The 22,673-nt window shown below is 40.6% G+C and overlaps 1 protein-coding gene across 3 annotated transcripts in view; it reads right to left on the bottom strand.

Moving 5' to 3' along the window:
- Positions 1–22,673, bottom strand: part of ROCK1 (Rho associated coiled-coil containing protein kinase 1) — a 150,666-nt gene that overhangs the window by 45,200 nt on the left and 82,793 nt on the right. For all 3 annotated transcript variants that reach the window (XM_059706500.1, XM_059706498.1, XM_059706499.1), the window contains 5 exons: positions 21,807–21,942; positions 18,137–18,228; positions 17,329–17,575; positions 8,371–8,477; positions 6,765–6,915 (listed from right to left, as the gene is read on the bottom strand). In XM_059706500.1, coding sequence (XP_059562483.1) covers positions 6,765–6,915; positions 8,371–8,477; positions 17,329–17,575; positions 18,137–18,228; positions 21,807–21,942 — 733 coding nt within the window. The remainder of the gene's footprint in view (positions 1–6,764; positions 6,916–8,370; positions 8,478–17,328; positions 17,576–18,136; positions 18,229–21,806; positions 21,943–22,673) is intronic.

Genomic DNA, 22,673 nt, shown 5'->3' with positions numbered 1-22,673 from the left:
AAAAAAGTTTCAAGATACTTAAGGCTATGATAAGAATTCTAATATATGCAACTCAGATAAACTAAATTCCATGGTAGTAAAACACCTATTTAAATTTTTATCAGAAGATATTTGCCTACACTGAGGTTCATTTTTTGAGATACTGGTAACTAAGGTTCTAAGAGGTTAACTTTTCCATGGTCTTGCAATTAGTAAATTGTACCAAAAGTATTCAAACTTATTCAGTATGCTTTCCCACTCTGAGAGACTACACTCTAGGTGAAAAATGAAACCATCAGAATGAAACTTCCTCATCTTTCCACCCAATCCTACAAACTTAGCTGCACCAATACAATCATCACCTCTTATTCCCATCTCTCTAATCAAACATAAATCCATCCACTTCTGTTCTGGACTTCGTTCCTTCAATTATTTTATCTCTTTGCTGCCTCAACAATTTCTTCTTACTAAATGAATCACTCCCATCAACATAATAAACTAAGTTATTATCTCCTTAAATACTACCTCTACTGATCTCACATCCCTCTTCAACTACCACGCCATATCTGTTCACAGCCAAACTTCTGAAAGAGTTGCCTACACTACCTATACCCAGTGCCTTACCTATTATACATTTATCTCTTTCCAATTTGGCTTTAATCTCCACCATTTCACTGAAACTGCTCTTTGTATATTAACCAATGATGTTCATCTTGCTAAATTCAGAAGACACACTTTTATCTTCACTGACCTTAACAGAATTCAATATATTGAACCATTTCCTCATTTTTCCAGTGCTTTACTCTTTAAACTTCTAATAACTTACTCTCAGTTTTCCTGTTACCCCTCTGGCTGCTCTCTCTCTTTCAGTTCCTTTGTTGGTTTCTCTTCTACTTGATCTCCAAATTTAGATTACTACGGGCTTCATTATGATTTTTCTTTTTCTACCTTATTCTTCCCTAGGCTGATTTCATCATGTTCTTCATATGGCTCCAGGTACACGACTCCTGAATTTACAGCCTTATATACCAACTAGAGGCCCGGTGCACAAATTCGTGCACCAGTGGGGTCCCTCGGACTGGTCTGTGGAATTGGGCCAAAACTGGCTCTCTGACATCCCCCAAGGGGTTCCAGATTGCCAGAGGGCACAGGCCAGGCTGAAGGACTGCACCGGTGCATAATTGGGGCCAGGGAAGGACCGCAGGAGGGCTACAGGGTGTGCCCGGCCCCATCTTGCCCAGTCTTGATCGGGGCCGGCCGGCCAGGGAGGGATACGGGAGGTTGGCCAGAGGGAAAGGAACCGCGGGAGGGCTCCAGCGTGTGTCCAGCCCATCTCGCTCAGTCGCGAAAGTTAACCTACGGGTCAGAGCGTCTTCCCCCTTGTGGTCAGTGCACATAGCGACTGGTCGACCGGTCACCTGTCTGCCCCCTGGTGGTCAGTGTACATCACAGTGAGCAGTTGAGCGGCCTTACCATATCATTAGCATATAATGCTTGGATTGGTTGAATGGTCGACCGGACATTTAGCATATTAGGCTTTTATAATATAGGATTGACTATTTGACATATCCACCTAGATATCAAATATGCTTTTCAAAGTTAACATATTTAAAATAGATGCCATTATTTTTGTCCCATCCCTATCAATCATTTCAGTGTCAAAATATATTAACATCCATCCAGCTATTAAAATTAAAGGCCTGAGTCTTCCTAATTCCTTCTTTTTTCCTCTTTCCATTCAATTTATTACAAAGTCTTGTCCTCTGTATCTCCAATTCTTTTCAGCTTTACTACCACCAATGCCTACACCATACAGCCTTCTAGCTGACCTCCCTTTGCAAGCTGTTATCTCTCTCAAAAGCATTCCTCACATAGCAGCAGAGAGGGTCTTTTTTTTTTTTTTTTTATCCTCACCTGAAGATATGTTTCTTGATTTTAGAGAGAGAGGAAGGGAGGGTATGAAGGAGAGATGGAGGGAGAGAGAAATGAAATACTGATGTGAGAAAGAAACATTAATTGGTTGCCTCCCACTCACACCCTAACTGGGGATCCAACCTGCAAACTAGGTATTGAATCTGGCCAGGAATTGAACCCGAAACTTTTTTTAAAAGAATAGTTCTATTGAATTTTAGAGAACGAGGAAAGGAGAGGGAGGGGGAGAGGGAGAGGCCACCCACTCTTAAAATGTCTGATTCACTTTGACTTTCATTTTTTACCTCAAATATCATTAGCTCAGAGAGGCCTTTCCTTGAAACCCCATCACATTGTGTGTATTTTCATATTGATGATTAGAAACAGTACCTATTTTATTTGCTTATTTCTACCATCAGAATATGATCTCTAAGAGGAAGAGTTCTCCTAAGTCAGGGGTGGGCAACACCTGACACGCGTGCCACACATGGCATGCCAGTAACTTTTGCTGGCACACGAAACCCTCTCTTATAATCTTCCATTTACAATTTTTTCTTAATATCAACTTTTTTATTTTTCAGATAAATTCAGTGTAGGTGCATCTTAGATAAATAAATAATTTTACATAACAAGTTATCTTAAAGACCATAGACATGGATTGACGTGAGAGGGAAAGAGCAATTTCTACGCCTCTGCCTTAACTCTCCCTGCCTTCCTAGATCCGACCAGTGTTTTGGTTTCATCCACATACGCTTGTGAATCTTTGTTCTCAGTGATGAATTTTGTTAAGTCTCATAATAGGAGTAGCCTGATGGAAGGAAGTAGTAGCTCGTGAATATCTCTGAAGGTCACGAAATATAAACCTGATACAAAATCTCTGTCATCAGTGATGCAGCAGCAAAAGTCCCACTGATAATATCAAACGGAGTCATAAAGTTTTCTGTCGGACTATCAGTGTACATGTATACATTAAAAAATAAATGTATTTTTCATCATCATATACTGTGTTTTTGTCGCTCGAATGAATTTTATTATTTCTTCAAGGTTCTCCACATACGTACACCTTAAGAGATATCAAGTAGACGTAACATGTTCTCAAAAAATTAGGGTTGGCATGCAAAAGAATTTTGAGTCAGAGATTTTGCTGATTTTGGCACCCACTCACAAAAAGGTTGCCCACCCCTGTCTTAGTCTTATTTTTTCAGAGTGCTTGGCCTACAGTAGGCGATAACTAATTAACATATGTGAAAGAAAAAAAAGTAGTTCAATATAGCTGAAAAATGGGGTACTTATAAGAAAGTGTAAGATTATAAAGATAGGGTAAGAGCCAACTCAAAGATTCTGTATGTCATGAGGAACTTTCATGTACCTATGAGCAATGAAAAGCCTTTTATAAAAGGATTTTAAGAAAGACTAAAACAGTAAGATTTGAATTTTATTTTATTTATTTGTTTTTAATATATATTTATTAATTTCAGGGAGGAAGGGAAAGGGAGGAAGAGAGAAACATCAATGATGAAAGAGAATCACTGATCAGCTAGCTGCCTCCTGCATGTCCCACACTGAGGATCGAGCCCGCAACCCACATATGTGCCCTGACTGGGAACTGAACCATGACTTCCTGGGTCATAGGTAGACACTCAACTACTGAGTCCTGCCAGCCAGGCAAGATTTGAATTTTAAAAAGATCATTATGACCTAAGTAAGAACAACAGATTGATGGGTATAATGACACTTGGCAGAGTAAAAAGTAAATGTCTATTATAACAGATCAAGCAAAGTGATGATCTAATCACAAACTAGAAGGAATACGAAAGAGGGACTACATTGTATATACCATTTGGAAGCAGAAATCCTGAATGATTACTAGATTTCTGACTTAGCCTCCTACATGTTAAAAATCATCACCCTCCTTAACCATAACAATATCTCTCATTTATTGAAAGTTTCTATGTCTAGACATTTTTACATGCCTGTTTCTCATTTAATTTTTTAATTTGTCATGGACTGGCTAAAAATACATTTGTCTGATTCCAAGTCTGGGCTCAAAAAAATTATATAACCATTAACCAGGATAGTAAGAATAAGGGATATGAACAGGTTTGAAAAATGAAAAAAGGAACAGGTTTGAGAGATAATATCTTAAGTTTCCCTTAAACTAAATTTAAGGTGCTAAGTGATACTTGCAGATTGTAATAGATTATGAAGTGAGTAGAAAGTGAAGAAAAAGAAGATTCTTTTTTTTTAGAAGTTTGGCTATAAAGAGGTTTATAAAACAGTGGCAACTGAAAAGATCACCAGTTGCTGCAAGGGTTGTCTTTTTTTTCTTTGTTTTAAATGAGGAGAGAGAGAGAGAGAGAGAGAGAGAGAGAGAGAGAGAGAGAGAGAGAGAGAGAGAGAGAGAGAGACTTGTAGCTGTTTATAACAATAAAGGATTCAGTGGAGGAGAAAAGGTTGAGGATAAAGAAGAGAAAAAAGAGATACAGTAGTCGCCACTTACCTACATGGACACACTCCAAACCCCCAGTGAATTCATGAAACTGCAGTTAGTACCAATTGTTATTTTATAACAATACTAGGGGCCCGGTGCACGAAATTCGTGCACTGGGTGTGTGTGTGGGGGGGAGTGTCCCTCAGCCCAGCCTGCCCCCTCTCACATACTGGGAGCCCTCAGGCGTTGACCCCCATCACCCTCCAATCGCAGGATCAGCCCCTTGCCCAGGCCTGACGCCTCTGGCCGAGGCGTCCGGCCCGGGGAACGGGGACCTGCAGTGGCAGCGGGGGGTGCCGCGATCGCGCGGGCTCCGCCCCTGCCCCTGCAGGATGCCTCTGGCTGAGGCGTCCGGCCTGGGCAGCGGGGACCCACAGCTGCAGCGGCCCCGCGATCATGGGCTTCACTTTAGGCCCAGGCAAGGGACCCCTAGCTCCCGGGACTGCCAGCTTCGACCGTGCCCAGCTCCCATCGCTGGCTCCACCCCTACTTCCTGCTATCACTGGCCAGGGCGGAAAAGGCACCTGATTCTCCGATCATGGCTGGGGGGCAGGGCAAAGGTGGCCCCAGGGCCGCCTTTGCCCTGCCCCCCAGCTCTTAGCTCCCCCCTGGGTTTCCGATCACTGTCAGTGGCAGGGGGCTTCTTCCTGCTTTCCCTTTCGCCTCCCTGCATTGTGCCTACATATGCAAATTAACCGCCATCTTGTTGACAGTTAACTGCCAATCTTAGTTGGCAGTTAATTTGCATATAGCCCTGATTAGCCAATGAAAAGGGTATCGTCATACGCCAATTACCATTTTTCTCTTTTATTAGTGTTGATACTCTAAAAAAGTTAGGTGAATATGATCTGTATCTCTCAAAATATCTTACTGTACTGTACTCACCCTTTTTCTTTTTTTAAAAAATATATTTTATTGATTCTTTACAGAGAGGAAGGGAGAGGGATAGAGAATTAGAAACATCGATGAGAGAGAAACATCGATCAGCTGCCTCCTGCATACTCTCCACTGGGGATGTGCCTGCAACCAAGGTACATGAATCGAACCTGGGACCCCTGAGTCCGCAGGCCGACGCTCTATCCACTGAGCCAAACCGGTTAGGGCTCACCCTTTTTCTTGTGATGACATGAAATGTAAAATGCCTATGTTATGAAATGAAGTGAGGTGAATGACATAAGAATTGTGATATAGCATTAGGCTACCATTGAGCTTCTGACAGTATGTAACAAGCACTTTATGGCTGCTCTTTGGCATATCTGAATTGCCAGCATCACTGCTCTTGCATTTTGGGGCCATTATTAAGTAAAACAAGGGTTACTTGAACACAAGCTACTGCAACAGTGGAACCTATAACCAATAAGGCTACTTAAGTGACTTAACAGGTGGGGACCAACACGGACACGCTGGATAAAGGGCCCTGGAGGAACAAAGCAGGACACTGAGAGACTTCATCATGATTCTCAGAACAGCATGTGATTTAAAACTTATCAATTGTTTATTTCTGTAATTTTCCATTTAATATTTTTGGACTTCAGATGATTACAGGTAACTGAAATGACAGAAAGTGAAACCATGGATAAAGGGGACCTACTGCAGTAGTTAAGATGAGATAAGAAGAGACGGATCTGAGTACAGCTAGAGCACGATCAGCCCGGACAGGAAGAGATCACCCTCCTCTAAGATGAGAGGGAAGATATTGAAAATTTGTAAACAGATAGAATAGGTTGAGAACTAGATTTTGAAGAATTCACACCTATGCTTTCCTGACTTCTTTTTGAAATAGGAGAAAAGTTTACCTAACAGTGGAATAATAAAGAAATGGCACAGGAAGCTCGATAAAAGAAATCAAAGTCTGGAAGAAGGAACTGATGAGTGATATATTAAAAAATTGACAGTTCAAATGATTGGAGATAATGCATTGGGCTAACACTCATCTGAAGAACTATATGAAGTAAAAAAAGTGGTTGGTTGGTCTGATCTAGGGTTATGTTTAGAGGCCTAATACAATGGAATTACAAAGAAATGAGAAAATTGAGGGTACAAAGCAAGAAAACAGATGAATTAACAGATAATAAGTTCCAGAATAAATTGGTTAAAAAATAAAGAACTGAAAAACTAGGAAAAAAACATTGATTCCACTCTATTTTAGAGGGAGTATTGGGTAGTACAGGGTGGTAGAGTGAGGAAACTAGAAGATGAAATTGTGATTTTAAAAAAATGGAAGGTATCCAAAAAAGGGGGGATAACTATCCTCTTCCTAGATCACTATTTATAATTTTTAATAAGCTGTACTACTCTAAAGTAAAATTTTGATTAGAATCAAAATCTTTATAGGTATTATTTAAAAACGTATCATGCAGAAAACATTAAAATTGACACTTACCGTACATTGCAACAGATTTTGCCTCTTCAATAGACTGATGTTTGTCAGTTAAACGAGCTTTGGTTACTTTATGTTCATTTACCTCTTGTTCTAACCGTTGTTGTAATGATTTAAGCTTATAGTTTAAATCTATCTCTAAATTATTCTTTTCCTGTAAAATGAGAGTCATATAATACACTGTTCAAAAGACACATTAAATCTTACATTAATATCCAAACAAGAAATAATATATGAATCAACTGGTCTGAAATGGGACAACATATTTCTTAAAGTTTATTTTTTATACTTTCTTGTATACTTCACATTAGCTATAATGTCTTACTTTTTAAAAAAAATGTTTTTATTGATTTCAGAGAACAGAGAGAGAGAGAGAGAGAGAGAGAGAGAGAGAGTTAGAAACATCAATGATGAGAGAGAATCATTGATCTGCTGCCTCCTGCACACCACACCCCCTATTGGGGATCAAGCTAGAAACCTGAGCAGTTGCCCCGACAGGGTATCAAACCCTGACCTCCTAGTTCATGGGTCAATTCTCATTCACTGAGCCACACTGGCCAGGCTATAATGCCTTACTTTTAAAATCACAATAAGCACATAAAATTAAAAGAAAAACATCACCTTTCTTTACCCACAACTTCTTATTTGAATCATTAGCCATGGCTGATGGCAGAGCAAGTTGTGATGGTGTTTATATTAGAAGGGTTAATTGTCAGAGATAAATAGGACAATTCTTCAATTCATAAAAAAATGTTTGCTATCACTTTTTTAAAAACATTTAAATTATCTCTATGTACACTTGTATCTTTATCTAGATTTACATAGTTTTGATGAAAGAACAAGTCAAAATTTATTTCATTTCTGTTTGGGTGCTTCTTCTACTCTTCCTTTTTCATCTTATTTCTCATTTATACAAGGCTCAGACAGGAAAAAACTATTCTGAGTGTCACAAAACATGTACAAAAGACAAGATAACTGGTAGATTTTCTCATCATTTATCTGAGGATCTACTAAACCTACATGTTTACAGCAAGGCATCAAAAATGTGAGTGCTAGATCTGCATATTATCTATTTAATCCTTTTTTTTTTTTTTTTTTTTTTTAGCAAGGTAGGAACAGAGGATAACCAATGACATTTTTGACTAAGAAAATTCTACATGTAAAGGCCAATCACTTTGTGCCTTTTCTATTTTGCTAACTCCTACCAACAAATGGAAAAAGCATACATGGTCTATATACTGACCCTTCATTTTCCTTCTTCATAAGGCTAGTAAGAAGGTTCAGCACCTTCATTATACCCGTGTACAAAAAAAAAAAAAAAAGGGAAAAAACCCTTCTATATGAAAAGGTATTTCCAAACCAAAGCAATTTGTAAACAGATAATATCAAACAACTAATACTCTTCAAGGGTGAAAACAAAACTAACACAATAAAAGCTCTAATCAAGACACATACCCCCCCGCCCCGACTCTCTACAGCCAACTGATCAACCATAAAACTTTTAGAAACAATATATAAACATTAGGAATAAATGCTATTTTATACAATCACCTTATAATACTTGATACCCAGTAAATACTCTCATAATTGGTAATGTTTAATCATTTACCTTTTCTGAATGATTAAGCATGTCTTGAGCCTCTTTTCTTTCTTCTTCTACTCTTTCAAGAGTATGTTTGAGATGCTTCACCTCCTCTTGTAAAGATGTAATTCGAGCTATCGAATGAGAAAGAAGTTCAAGTCACATAGTCATTAAAACAAGTCTTTCTGTTCAGCATGACCATTAAGATAAAAAAGTTTTAAATTTCCTGATCAGACTGAAATGTTATCTTGGTAGTATATAAAGTAACTACAATCTATAATAATAAAAGCATAATATGCTAATTAGGCCAGACGACCTTCTGGACGAAGCCGGGGCTGCAAGGGAATCCCGGGTCCTGGGTGCCAGAGGGAAGCCAGTGCCGGCAGCCAGGGGAAGGAAGGCCTACTCTGGCATGAATTTCGTGCATCAGGCCTCTAGTATATAATAAAAACTGTTAATGCTAATTGGAAATCATCTAGTACATATTCTTTATTTCACAAATGGTCAAAGAGATGAACCGTAGCTTGGTCCAGAAATCAAATCTGAGTCTGTATTCAGTGCTCTTTCTACCATATTAAGAGTGAGACAGTTTAGTTAATTAGGGCAAGTACTTAAGTGGTTTTTATGTGCCAGACATTCTGAAAGTGTTTAATTTTACTCTTTAACTGATTGGAGCCAAACTCAATTTTTATAGAAAACTATGTTTTAAGGAATTCAAGCATTCTAACAAAGCTTAGTTTTAATGCACCTAAGATTCATGCCATACAATGGTAGCAACTCATACTTAGTGTCTCCTCATAACATGCTTTATGCCTTTAAGGCATTTATTTATTTACTTATTTATTTTTAATACATTTTTATTAATTGCAGAGAGGAAGAGAGACAGAAACATCAATGATGAGAGACAATCATTGATTGGCTGCCTCCTGCATGCCCTCTACTGGGGATCGAGCGCGCAACCTGGGTATGTGCCCTTGCTGGAATCAAACCTGGGACCCTTCAGTCTGCAGGTTGACGCTCTATCCACTGAGCCAAACCAGCAAGGGCTTTTAAGGCTTTTAAAACATAAGTATTTAACAATCACAAATTTAATACATGTAGAATTTAACAAATATAATCATATGGTCTAGTTCAAAAGCTAGAATCTATTTTCTTACTTTGTGATTCAAAGTGGTCTAGGATTTGGCAGAGAAATGGATAAGGCACCCTGAAGGACAAGAAAAATTGTGTACTTCTTTAAAAGTTCAGTGTTTAACTTGCTGTACTTTAAGTTTTCACTCTACCTGCTTCCTATGTTTTAGTGTTTCTGAAGTAATTTTTAATGAACAAATGAATATTAAATATTTGGCACCTGATAATGCTTATCTGCTGGAGAGCAATGAAACAAATTTTATCCTCTCTCTCTCTCTCTCTCTCTCTCTCTCTCTCTCTCTCTCACACACACACACACACACACACACACACACACACACACACACACACACACAGTAGCATATGTGCATGTAGGAGTATGTTCATGTAGGAGAAAAAAACACCTGTCAGTTTCTTTCAAAAGATTGGAAGTTCCTCAAAAGTTAAACATAGAATTACCACATGACTGAGCAATTCTATTACTAGATATATATAACTAAAAGATTTAAAAACAGATACTCCAAGAAATCCTTGTACACAAATGTTCACAGCAGTGCTATTCACAATAGACAAAAGGAAGCAATAGCTCAATGTCCATCAATAGGTGAATGGCTTCACAAAATATGGTATAGACATACAACAGAATATTTCTCAGCCATAAATGAAGTACTGATACATGCTACAGCATGGATAAATCTTAAAAATGTACCAAGTGAAAGAAGCCCAACACAAAAGGTCACATACTGTATGCTGTCATTTATATGAAATATCCAGAACAAGAAGAGTCAGAGAAAGAAAGGAGACTGGTTTCCAGGGGTTAGGGGAGGGGGATTTAGGGAGGGCAGCTTAATGCATACAAGGTATTCTTTTGGAATAATGAAAATATTTGAAACTAAACGGAGGAGGTGATTGCACAACACTGTGAACATACTAAATGCCACTGAATTGTACACTTGTAAATGGTTAATTTTTTGTTATATGAATTTCACCTCAATAAAAAAAAAAAATAAGTTGTCAGGAATACAAGGGGGCTAGGAGGAAAAAAAGTCAAACCATAGTGTTAACTTTAAAAAAATATATGTATTTTTTCTGATTTCAGAGAGGAAGGGAGAGAGATAGGAGCTAGAAACATCAATGATGAGAGAGAATCATTGATCAGCTGCCTCCTGTATGCGCCACACCAGGATTCGAGCCCATAACCTAGCATGTGCCCTGACTGGGAATCGAACCGCCATAGTGTTAACTTCTAAAACATATTTTAAAATTTGACAGATTAAAGACAGAAAGAATAAATGGAGTCTGAGAAAACCGACTGATTAGATTAGAAAATTAATCTATTGTTTTTCTTCCAAAAAACAAAACAAAACCAAAATATATTAGGTAAAAAACCATCACAATTTTCAAATGCCCCTTAACAACTAAAAACAAAACAAAATACATTATGAACAAAGCCAGAAAAAAATTGTGGTAGATACCGGGTATGTAATAGTTTTTAATTACAATACAATAAATTAAGAAATTAGCAATTACAATGGAATATAAGTATTTCCTACTTTGTTCATTAAAAAATCCCACAAACATTTATCAATGCAATAGCAGTCATTACCCACAGCATCCAGGTTACAGTCTCTGAATACCATATGCTACAAAACGAACTAGGCTTCATTGAAAATGAGTAATTCCAGATCTAGAATAGCAAATGATCCTGGAAAATATATTATGCATACCAAAAAGAAAAGATGCTATCCAGGACTATTAGACACTGTATAAAATTGAAGATTCCCACTAGCCACAAATGATCATCAATAAGAATATTACAGTGAGCTAACACATTTAAATATATTAAAATTTGTAAGTTCATAAATAGTATATTTTAAAATGTCACTGGTTACCTTTGCAGAATGCTGAGGAAATAACTTACCATTCAGAAAAATAATAAAGAATCAAGTATTTAACTTGACTTTTTTTTATAAGCTGTATTTCAAGATATATACTTTTTTTTAAAATATATTTTATTGATTTTTCACAGAGAGGAAGGGAGAGAGATAGAAAGCCAGAAACATCGAGAGAGAAACATCGATCAGCTGCCTCCTGCACATCTCCCACTGGGGATGTGCCCACAACCCAGGTACATGCCCTTGACCGGAATCGAACCTGGGACCTTTCAGTCTGCAGGCCGACGCTCTATCCACTGAGCCAAACCGGTTTCGGCTCAAGATATATACTTGAAAAAATGTTTTTAGTAGTATTTGAGTTAATGAAGGAATGAAGAATGCTAAAAACAGATCATCAGCACTGCAAACTCCTAAAGAAACAAAAGGATCTAAGCAATGATCATCAATGGCTTGTAACATCACAAAAAGAGACAACCAGACTTTATGTGCCTCTTGGCACATAAATAATATGTCTTAAAAGTATTCTTGCCAGCCCTGGCTGGTTTGGCTCAGTGGATAGAGCATCAGCCTGGGGACTGAAAGGTCCTGGGTTCGATTCCGGTCAAGGGCACATGCCTGGGTTGTGGGCTCGATCCCCAGTAGGGGGTGTCCAGGAGGCAGTCAGTCAATGATTCTATGTCATCATTGATGTTTCTCTCTCTCTCCCTCCCCCTTCCTCTCTGAAATCAATAGAGATATATTTAAAAAAATAATAATTTTTTAAAAAAAGTATTCTTGCCAAAGTCCTACCTGAAACAGATTAACCTCCAGAAATACCAATTCAGTTTAAAGTACTACAATGACCAGAGCAACTTGTTAATTGATGGAATCAGCAAAATTCAGAATGGGAGATAATCAACAGAACAAAAAAACCTTTTTCTTCAACCAATAGCAACTACAAACAACAAAAAAGGGAGGGGGAACCTATAGATTAAAAAAACAAAACAAACTTAAGGGACATATTATAAATGCAATGTGTAGATCTTAATTGGAGCCTAATTCAAGTAAAATACAAAAACAACAACAAATAATGGGACTGCAGGAAATAACTCAATGTCCATCAATAGATGAATGGCTTAATAAAAAGGAAGAATCTGAGCACTGACTAGATGTTACAATACTAGATATTATAATCCTATCTAATAAAAGAGAAACATGGTAATTGGCGTATGACTGCTACCCTTCCCATTGGCTAATCAGCAAGATATGCAAATTAACTGCCAGCCAAGATGGCGGCCGGCAGCCAGGCAGCTTGAAACTAACATAAGGCTTGCTTGCTTCAGTGATGGAGGACTCCAACGTTCCCCGCCTGCCTTGCCAGCCTCTGAGCCTGCAGTTTAAGAAACATTGTAACATATAGAAGCTAAACAAAACCCCAGAAACCAGCTTTCAGCCGGCTGGGATCTCAGAGCTGGAGTTGATACAGAGTTTCGATTATAGAACCGAAACAAACCAGATACCTGCTTTCAGGAGCGGAGGCCTAAGAGCTGGAGCCTCAGAACTAAAGGTGGCCCAGAATAAAAAGAAAAAAAAGACAAAAAGGAGCGGTTGGGAGCTTCAGTCCCAGCCTGAAAACAGCCCTCAGCCCCTTACCCAGACTGGCCAGGCACCCCAGTGGGGACCCCCACCCTGAAGGGTGTGTGACCAGCTGCAAACAGCCATCATCCCCTCACCCAAGCTGGCCAGGCACCCCAGTGGGGACCCCCACCCTGATCCAGGACAGCCTTCAGGGCAAACCAGCCAGCCCCCACACATGCACCAGGCCTCTACCCTATATAGTAAAAGGGTAATATGCCTCCCAGCACCGGGATCAGCGGAGCTGCGAGGCCTCCCGGCACCGGGATCAGCGTGACAGGGAGCAGTGCCCAAACCCCCTGATCGCCCTGCGGCTCTGTGTGTGACAGGGGATGGGGCCACAACCCCCTGATCAGCCCTGCTCTGTGCCTGATAGGGGGGAGCTCCCCAACCCCCTGATCGCCCTGCGACTCTGTGACAGGGTGCGGCACCCCAACCCCGATTGGCCCTGCTGTGTGTGTGACAGGGTGCGGCGCCCCACCCCCCCACCCCCCACGGGACCTGCTCTGTGTGTGACGGGGTAGAGTCATAACCTCCCCATCGGCCCTGCCCTGAGTGTGACAGGGTGCGGCAACCCAACCCCGATCCGCCCTGCTCTGTGTGTGACAGGGGGCGGTGCCCCAACCCCCTGATTGGCCCTGCTCTGTGCGTGACAGGGGGTGGCGCCGCAACCTCCCCATCGACCCTGCCTTGAGTGTGACAGGGGGCGGTGCCCCAACCCCCCAATCGGCCCTACCCTGAGCGTGTCTGAGGGTGGCATTGCAACCTCCCGATCCGCCCTGCTCTGTGCATGACAGGGGCGGCGCCCCAACTTGCCAATCGGCCCTGCTCTGAGCCTGACAAGGGGCTGCACCTAGGGATTGGGCCTGCCCTCTGCCACCCGGGAGCAGGCCTAAGCCAGCAGGTCGTTATCTCCCAAGGGGTCCCATACTGCGAGAGGGCACAGGCCGGGCTGAGGGACACCCCCCCTTCCCCCCGAGTGCACAAATTTTTGTGCACCGGGCCTCTAGTATTAAATAATTACCAACTTTTCCCTCAGGTTTGATAATGATATTGTAGTCATGTTTCTTTGTTTTTTCTTTTAAGAATCCTTTATCTTTAAAAGACAGTAAAATATTTACAAATTAAACAATGAGTCGCCCGCAATTTGCTTCAAAATAAATTTAGTGTCAGATGATTGGGAAAGGGGGTTGGGGGTGTAAATAAAACATGACTGGCTTCTAGACAAAGATTCTGAAACTGAATAATGGGTACCTAGGGTCATTATATGTTCTCCTATGGTATACGACGGAAATTTCCAACATAAAAAGTGAAACCACCAACTAAACAATAGGATTTTTAAAAAATTATTTATTCATTATTGATTTTAGAGAAGGAAGAAGAGAAAGGGAGAGAGAAAGAGAGACATTGATTTGAGAAAGATACATCGATTGGTTGACTCCAGTACGCACCCCACCTGGGTTGACTGGGATCGAACCCATGACCTTCCAGTGCATGGCCGACGCTACAGCCAACTGAGCCACACTGGCTAGAGCTAAACAAGAGGATTTTATAAAATACTCTTTAAATGGTTAATTGAAAAAATTTGTCTTTTTGCATTTTAATCTGAAAATTCACAAATAAACTTACTACATGAAGAACTTTCATTTGAGTTAAAAATTTCATTCCTCCATGACATTTTGTTCTTTGTCTATTCATTTTATTTAAGCCTATATGGCCAAACTTTTGGAAACTAATTTTGTTTTTAACAGCAGCCTTATCTGTACACTGGTCCAGGTGTTGGCAAACTTCAGACCCAGAGTCTCCCTACAGACATGAAGCTAAAAATGTTTTGTTTTGTTTTTCATTTTTTTAAATATATTTTTTATTGATTTTTCAGAGAGGAAGGGAGAGAGATAGAGAGAGTTAGAAACATTGATGAGAGAGAAACATCGATCAGCTGCCTCTTGCACATCCCCCACCGGGGATGTGCCCGCAACCCAGGTACATGCCCTTGACCGGAATCGAACCCGGGACCTCTCAGTCCGCACGCTGACGCTCTATCCACTGAGCCAAACGGGTATCAGCTGTTTTTCATTTTTAAAGGGTTGTAAAAATTAAAAAAGACAAATATGTAACAGAGATCATATGTGGCCCACAAAGACTAAAATATTTACTATCCAATTATATTTGGGAAGTCATTCCCCATACATGTCTACTAGTATACATAAAGGACACTGAATTAGGAAATAATCTTGACTCTGCCAGAAGACCAGTGTCCTAGACTATGAGAAATTTATATCTGAGGGACCTGAAATTTCTTAAAGACCATGAAAGATTAAGGTAAAAATTGTGTTTTTTAAAAATTAAAATGCATCTTTTTAAAAATAACTTTTATTTATTGATTTTTTTTTTTTTTTAGAGAGGGAAAGGAGAAAGAGAAGGGGGGAGGGAGGGGGAGGGAGAGAGAGAGAGAGAGAGAGAGAGAGAGAGAGAGAGAGAGAGAGAGAGAGAAAGATATTAATTCGTTGTGCCACTTATTTATGCATTCATTGGTTGATTCTTGTATGTGCCCTGACCAGGGATCAAACCTGCAACCTTGGCAGTAGCAGGATGACACTCTAACCAACTGAGCTACCAGCCAGGGCCAAAATGCATCTTTATATGTATGTTGTGTGCATTTTTTGATGCATGCCAGCTTTGATTCATTTAAATTAAAAAATTAAACCTCAAAGTAAGCATAGAAAAAAGATAAACCTCAATAAACGATGCTATGAATTTTCCTTAATAACACTAATATCTAGAAAATAGATTCAATTAAAACCATTGTTGATGAATACATGCATGATGGCCTCTTCTTCTAAGGTAAACACTTCAAAGCTCAGTCCTATCTGAAAGATCACAGACTTAAAGAATTTTAGAATTTATAGGGGGTCACCTATTTTACTCTCCTTGGTTTATAGATAATAAAGGCCGATGAAATGATTTAGTGACTTTCAAACAGTAAGGCTATATAAAAAAAGGCCTAGAAAAGCAATTTAAATGAGGCTTTTCTAATACATATGAGGTTACTTTCTTGATTATATTTAGATCTATTTTAAGCCTGAGAAATAAGATTGCACAACACTCCTCAGCTAAGAACCAATGGGAGATCTTAATTTCCATTTCCAGCCACAAAAATTGACCCTGACCTCTCTCCACAGAATTATAGCTAATCATCAAACCCCATGGGACCCCAAACTATGTTCCCATCCTGTGACTAAGGTTAAAACGGACTATCCCACCCCCAGTTTTTCCCTGAGAGATCTGGCAACTTCCATGCATATCTATTTGATTAAGTAAGATAGATGCTGTTGCTAACAGGAATAGAAAATAGAAAAATGTATGAGAAGTGGGGAGAACCAGGGCATCTTTTTCAAAAACAAACAATTTTAATAGCATTGTGAAAATGTTCCTTTATTTACTGTTATACTCAATTTTTCTTTTGACTCACAAAGACTGCTGATAATTCTAGTTCTAACCTTCCCAAGTACCTAATTCTTCATTTGTAATAGGATTCTATTTCTGCAATTGAGTTTCTATTTCTACCAACAATGCATGAGAAATTCCCAGGTTTTAATAGTGATAATTATCTCAGTCTGGATTAGTCCCACTTTGAGTAAGACTTTTGTGAATTAGGCATGTTTTAAAATGATGTTTTCAGTAATCTGGCTAAAGAATTGGAAATATTCACATTATCTACCTCACAAGCATGCCCATGAGAGTAAGGAAATTACAATGTGATACAAATGTAGGCATTATCCTGAAAGAGGAAAAATGCTTAACTATTTCTGGTTTCAACAAAGTCATTTTCTTTATGAGGACAACATGATAAAAAATATATTACACTTAAAAAGGATCGAGATGGTAAATTTTATGCTTTGAAGCACAATTACAATTAAAAAATTTAGAAAATCACCTTCTACTGATAAAATGTCTTATATACACACAGTGGAATGATTCAGCCTTAAAAAGGAAATTCTGACACACGCTAAAGATGGATGAATCTTGAAGTCATTACACTAACTGGAACATGACAGACACAAAAGGACAAATACTGTATGATTCCACTTTTATGACAGTCAAACTCATAGTGACATAAAGTGGGTTGGTGTTTATCAGCATCTAGGAGAAGTGAATAATGGGGAGCTACTGTTTAAAGGGTATAGAGTTTTAGTTTGGGATGGAAGAAAAGTTATGCAGATGGACAGTCATAATGATTGCACAACAATATGAAAGTACTTTATGCCACTGAACCATACACTTAAAAATGGATAAATGGTAAATTTTGTTACATACATCTTACTACAGTAAAAAAATATATTACCTTGAAGGTCTCCAATCATCTCAGAGTCATGACCTCTGTCTCTTCGTTCAGCCTCCAATGCAGTTTGCAGCTGGTAATACTCCTTATCCGTTTGTGACTTGGAATTCTCTAGAATTCTATTTCTCTCCTGCAATTCTCTGTTCAGGGACTCTAGTTGACTAACTGACTTGCTCATCTCTGTGTGACTTTTCCTTAATCTTACAGCTGTGTCTGATTCTGTCCTAAGTAAGTCATTGGCTTCTTCCAGCTATTAAAAAAAAAAAAAAAAAAAAAAGAGCAAGAAAATAGTTTTATGAAAATACAATCAAACTTATTGATTATAATCTTCTTATCTAATAAAGAGGGGATATGCTAATTGACCCTCACACCCTCGCGAAGATGGCAGCACCCACAGCCAATAAGGAGGGAATATGCTAATTGCTGCCACGCCTTCAAAGATGGCGGCACCCAGTCCCCTCAGCCCTGCCAGGGCACCTGCCTCCAGAGTCCCCCAGTCCCCTTAGCCCCCCAGCCTCCCAGGGCCAGCCTGGGGTGCAGGCAAGCCTTGAATGGCGGCTGCCCAGCCACCCAGGGCCACCTGAGGCTCAGGTAACCAGGGCTGCCCGAGGCTTGCACTGCCGGCAGTGGCAGCAGCAGAGGTGTGATGTGGGTGTTGCCTTCCCCTGATCGCTGGGTCTCCTCCCACCCCTGAGGGCTCCTGGACTGTGAGAGGGGGCAGACCAGGCTGAGGGACCCCCTTCCAGTGCATGAATTAATTTTCATACACCGGGCCTCTAGTATTTTAATAAACTCTGTTCCAAAAACGTACCTGCTTTTGTAATTGTGCCAGCTTCTCATTAGCAAGCTGTGAATTCTGACTTACTTTCTTTAAGTCTTCCAACTGATCCTTTAATGTAGAAACTAGTAAATGAAGGAATAAGATGTAGAAATCATGAAGTTTTATGGAGGAGACATATAAACTCACTTAAAATGAAATTTAATCTTAGGCCATAATAGTCAGCTAGGGCAGGTCCATTCCTAAAATGAAATTCCATCTTGGAAGTACTCTTTAACGCTTTTTGGTCCAACCTCGAGGCTGACTCGACAGACCAGGCGCTAAGAGCAGGTCCAATGTCGAGCAATAAGAACATTAAAAAGTTCAACATTCAATCCCGTCAATTAATTTGGACCAGACTGTTTGAATTCCAAAAATAACACTGGACCGCAAAGGGTTAAATTCATCAAAAAGCATCCTATCTAATAAAAGAGAAAAATGGTAATTGGCGTACGACGATACCCTTTTCATTGGCTAATCAGGGCTATATGCAAATTAACTGCCAACTATGATTGGCAGTTAACTGCCAACAAGATGGCGGCTAATTTGCATATGTAGGCACAATGCAGGGAGGCGAAAGGGAAAGCAGGAAGAAGCCCCCTGCCACTGACAGTGATCGGAAACCCAGGGGGGAGCTAAGAGCTGGGGGGCAGGGCAAAGGCGGCCCTGGGGCCGCCTTTGCCCTGCCCCCCAGCCATGATCAGAGAATCAGGCGCCTTTGCCGCCCTGGCCAGTGATAGCAGGAAGTAGGGGTGGAGCCAGCGATGGGAGCTGGGCACAGTCGAAGCTGGCAGTCCCAGGAGCTAGGGGTCCCTTGCCTGGGCCTAAAGCGGAGCCCACGATCGCGGGGCCGCTGCAGCTGTGGGTCCCCGCTGCCCGGGCCGGACGCCTCAGCCAGAGGCGTTAGGCCTGGGCAGGGGCGGAGCCTGCAACCGCGGGGAGCTGGGGGTCCCCTGCCCAGGCCTGACACCTCTGCCAGAGGCCTCAGGCCTGGTCAAGGGGCCGATCCGGTGATTGGTGATCGGAGGGTGATGAGGGTCAACCCCTCTGACCGAGGCATCAGGCCTGGGCGGGGGGCTGAGCCGGGGATTGGGGGGATATAATGGTCCCCTTGCCCAGGCCTGAAGCCTGGGTCAGAGGTGTCAGGCTTGGGCAGGGGGTGGAGCAAGCAATCAGAGGGAGATGGGGGTCCCCTGCCCAGGCATGATTCCTGGGCCAGAGGCCTCAGGCCTGGGCGGGGGCCAGAGCCAGTGATCGGGGGGAGATGGGGGTCCCCTGTCCAAGCCTGACACCTCTGGCAGAGGCGTCAGGCCTGGGCAAGGGGCCGATCAGGTGATCAGAGGGTGATGGGGGTCTACGCCTCTGGCTGAGGCATCAGGCCTGGGCAAGGGGCGATCAGGTGATCAGAGGGTGATGGGGGGCTACGCCTCTGGCTGAGGCATCAGGCCTGGGCAAGGGGCGATCAGGTGATCAGAGGGTGATGGGGGGCTACGCCTCTGGCTGAGGCATCAGGCCTGGGCAAGGGGCTGATCAGGTGATCAGAGGGTGATGGGGGGCTACGCCTCTGGCTGAGGCATCAGGCCTGGGCAAGGGGCGATCAAGTGATCAGAGGGTGATGGGGGCAGAACCAGTGATGGGGGGAAATGAGGGTCCCCTGCCCAGGCCTGACACCTCTGTCAGAGGAGTCAGGCCTGGGCAAGGGGCCGATCCTGCGATTGGAGGGTGATGGGGGTCAACGCCTGAGGGCTCCCAGTATGTGAGAGGGGGCAGGCTGGGCTGAGGGACACTCCCCCCCCCCCACACCCAGTGCACGAATTTCGTGCACCGGGCCCCTAGTCATTTTATAATATAGAATGCAAAAATAGATTTGTTTCTACTGTTATAATATTTCAAATTCTTTTATTCCTTTAATAAAGTCAATATATTAGTGAAATGTTATAGAGTTAGTTTTAATATAATTTATTTTGAATAGTTCAGTATTTTTAAAATGGTTCAAAACTCCAAAGATACCAAATGGTATATAGTGTAGAATGAGTTTTCCTACCTCCACATTGTTTCCTAGTCCCTCTGATTCTCCTCCCCAGCCATAACTATTACTAATTTCTCTCATATCCTTACTAAGATAATCTATGTGTCCATATCCTAATATATAAAAACAAACATGTAATAACCCTGGTCAGTGTGGCTCAGCTGTTTGGAGCGTCATCCTATACACTGAAAGGTCCAGGGATTCCTGGTCATGGCACGTACCCAGGTTGGGTGCTCAATCCCCAGTCTGGTTATGTATGGGAGGCAAACAATGGATGTTTCTCTCTCACATCAATGTTTCTCCCTCTTTTGCTCTCCCCCAGCCCTCCCTCCCTATCCCCCAACCCCTCTCTTCCTTTCTCTCTCTCTAAAATCAATTTAAGAAATTATTTAAAACACACACACATAACATATATACATATATACACATATATTTAAGTTATTTAGACGAGCACCCCTGTTTTAGCACTGATCTTTTTTTCCACTTAAAGATACAATTTAGAGATTCTTTTATAACATGTAAGGAAATACACTGTTCTTTTATAAGATGCATAGTATTCTATGATACAGCAGACCAAAATTTATTATATCATTGATTACATTTATGTTGTTTATAATTTTGCCATTTAAAAAATTGCTACAATGAATAGCCTTGTTTATACATCAGTTTACATTGCGTAAGTGTGTACGTAAAAAAATTCTAAAAGAAAAATCACTGGATCAAAGCATGTAGAAAACTATTTTTTTTTTAAATTTATGTTCATTAATCCTCACCTGAGGATATTTTTTAGAGAGAATGGAAGGGAGGGGGAGAAACAGATAGAGAAACATCAATGTGAGAGAGACACATTGATTAGTTGCCTCCCGCACATGCCCCAACCGAGCAGGGGATCAAACCTGCAAACAAGGTATATGCTATTGACTGGAATCAAACCCAGGCCCCTTTAGTCCTCAGGCCGACCAACACTCTAACCACTGAGCCAAACCAGCTAGGGCTAGAAAGCTATTTAGAAGCACTTACAACGCTAACATTAAACATGAAATTCTAGTTTATGAGTTCTCTAAGGTAGCTGCTTGCTAGAAGTGCCTAGAGAGCTTAATAAAAATACTGATGCTTAGGCCACATATCTAGATCAATTAAATTAGACTCTCTGGAGTTTAGATATCAGTATTTTTTAAAGCAGCAGTTCTCAACCTGTGGGTCGTGACCCCATTGGGGGTCGAACCACCCTTTCACAGGGGTCGCCTAAAACACTTATTTAATTATATACTGTTTTTGTGATTAATCACTATGCTTTAATTATGTTCAATTTGTAACAATAAAATTGGGGGTCACCACAACATGAGGAACTGTTGCAGCATTAGGAAGGTTGAGAACCACTGTTTTAAAGCTTTCCAGGAGATTCCAATATACACACAATGGTGAAAATCACTACTTTCCCTAAAATATTACTACTGATCTTAATATGCTATATATTTTATCTTGAGATATGGGTATTTAGCTGATGAGGTATCATAGGATTATGACTCTGAAAATATATCAGAGGTACTAAAATTAAGAAAGGCTCATGACAAAGACCTCAAGGATAGTGTTAGACAGAAATTCCAGTGTTTTTCAAAAGAAGTAATAATTTACCTTCATTTTCTACATTTCTCCTCTTTTCATTTTCCTGTTCTGCTTTTCTTTGGTATTCATTAATTCTATGCTGTAGCAACATTTTCTCTTTCTCAATCTGAGACACAGTAGATTCTAGATTTCTCCTTTGGTTCCCCTGAAATTATAATGACAAGAGTTATCATTGCAATACTCATTTGAGAGAATACTGTTCTTAAAAACAAAACACAAAGACTTATGTAACTTTTGTTTCAAATATCAGATAGTACCTCCTAATGACAACTTTCTAGGAACAGAATTAGCTTGCCTTATAAGACAGTGAGAATCCTCTACTTGAGCTAGATATGTAACATTTTCAAGGAGTTTTAAATCCATGCTTATAAAAAACCCATCAGGTTGAATCACTTTATTAGTTTAAGATAACCACAATGCATTATATTACCAACATTTTGGTTTATTTACAATCCTACATTTAAGATGTAAAATATGAAAGGGATCGGTAATACTTACGTATTTGATAAATAAATGGTGTAAAGCTCAAATGGCACTAAATGCTACAGTATGTGCAGTAAATTAACCAGTCCCTATATATCTACCTTAATCCTTTCCCTATCTCAACAATTTACCTTTTGTAAGATTTTTTTTTATGTATCTACCTACTAATGCATACTAAAAAGTAACGAAGGCCCGGCCAGCGTAGCTCAATGGTTGAGCATTGACCTATGAACCAGGAGGTCACAGTTCGAATCTCAGTCAGGGCACATGCCCAGGTTGCGGGCTCAATCTCCAGTGTGGGTTGTGCAGGAGGCAGCCGATGAATGATTCTCTCTCATCATTGATGTTTCTATCTTTTTATCCCTCTCCCTTCCTCTCTGAAATCAATAAAAA

The sequence above is a fragment of the Myotis daubentonii genome, chromosome 8 (genome assembly GCF_963259705.1).
Source record: "Myotis daubentonii chromosome 8, mMyoDau2.1, whole genome shotgun sequence".
NCBI lineage: Eukaryota > Metazoa > Chordata > Mammalia > Chiroptera > Vespertilionidae > Myotis > Myotis daubentonii.
Note: the sequence above shows the minus strand (reverse complement) of the source record. Positions and strands in the feature narration are given on the sequence as shown.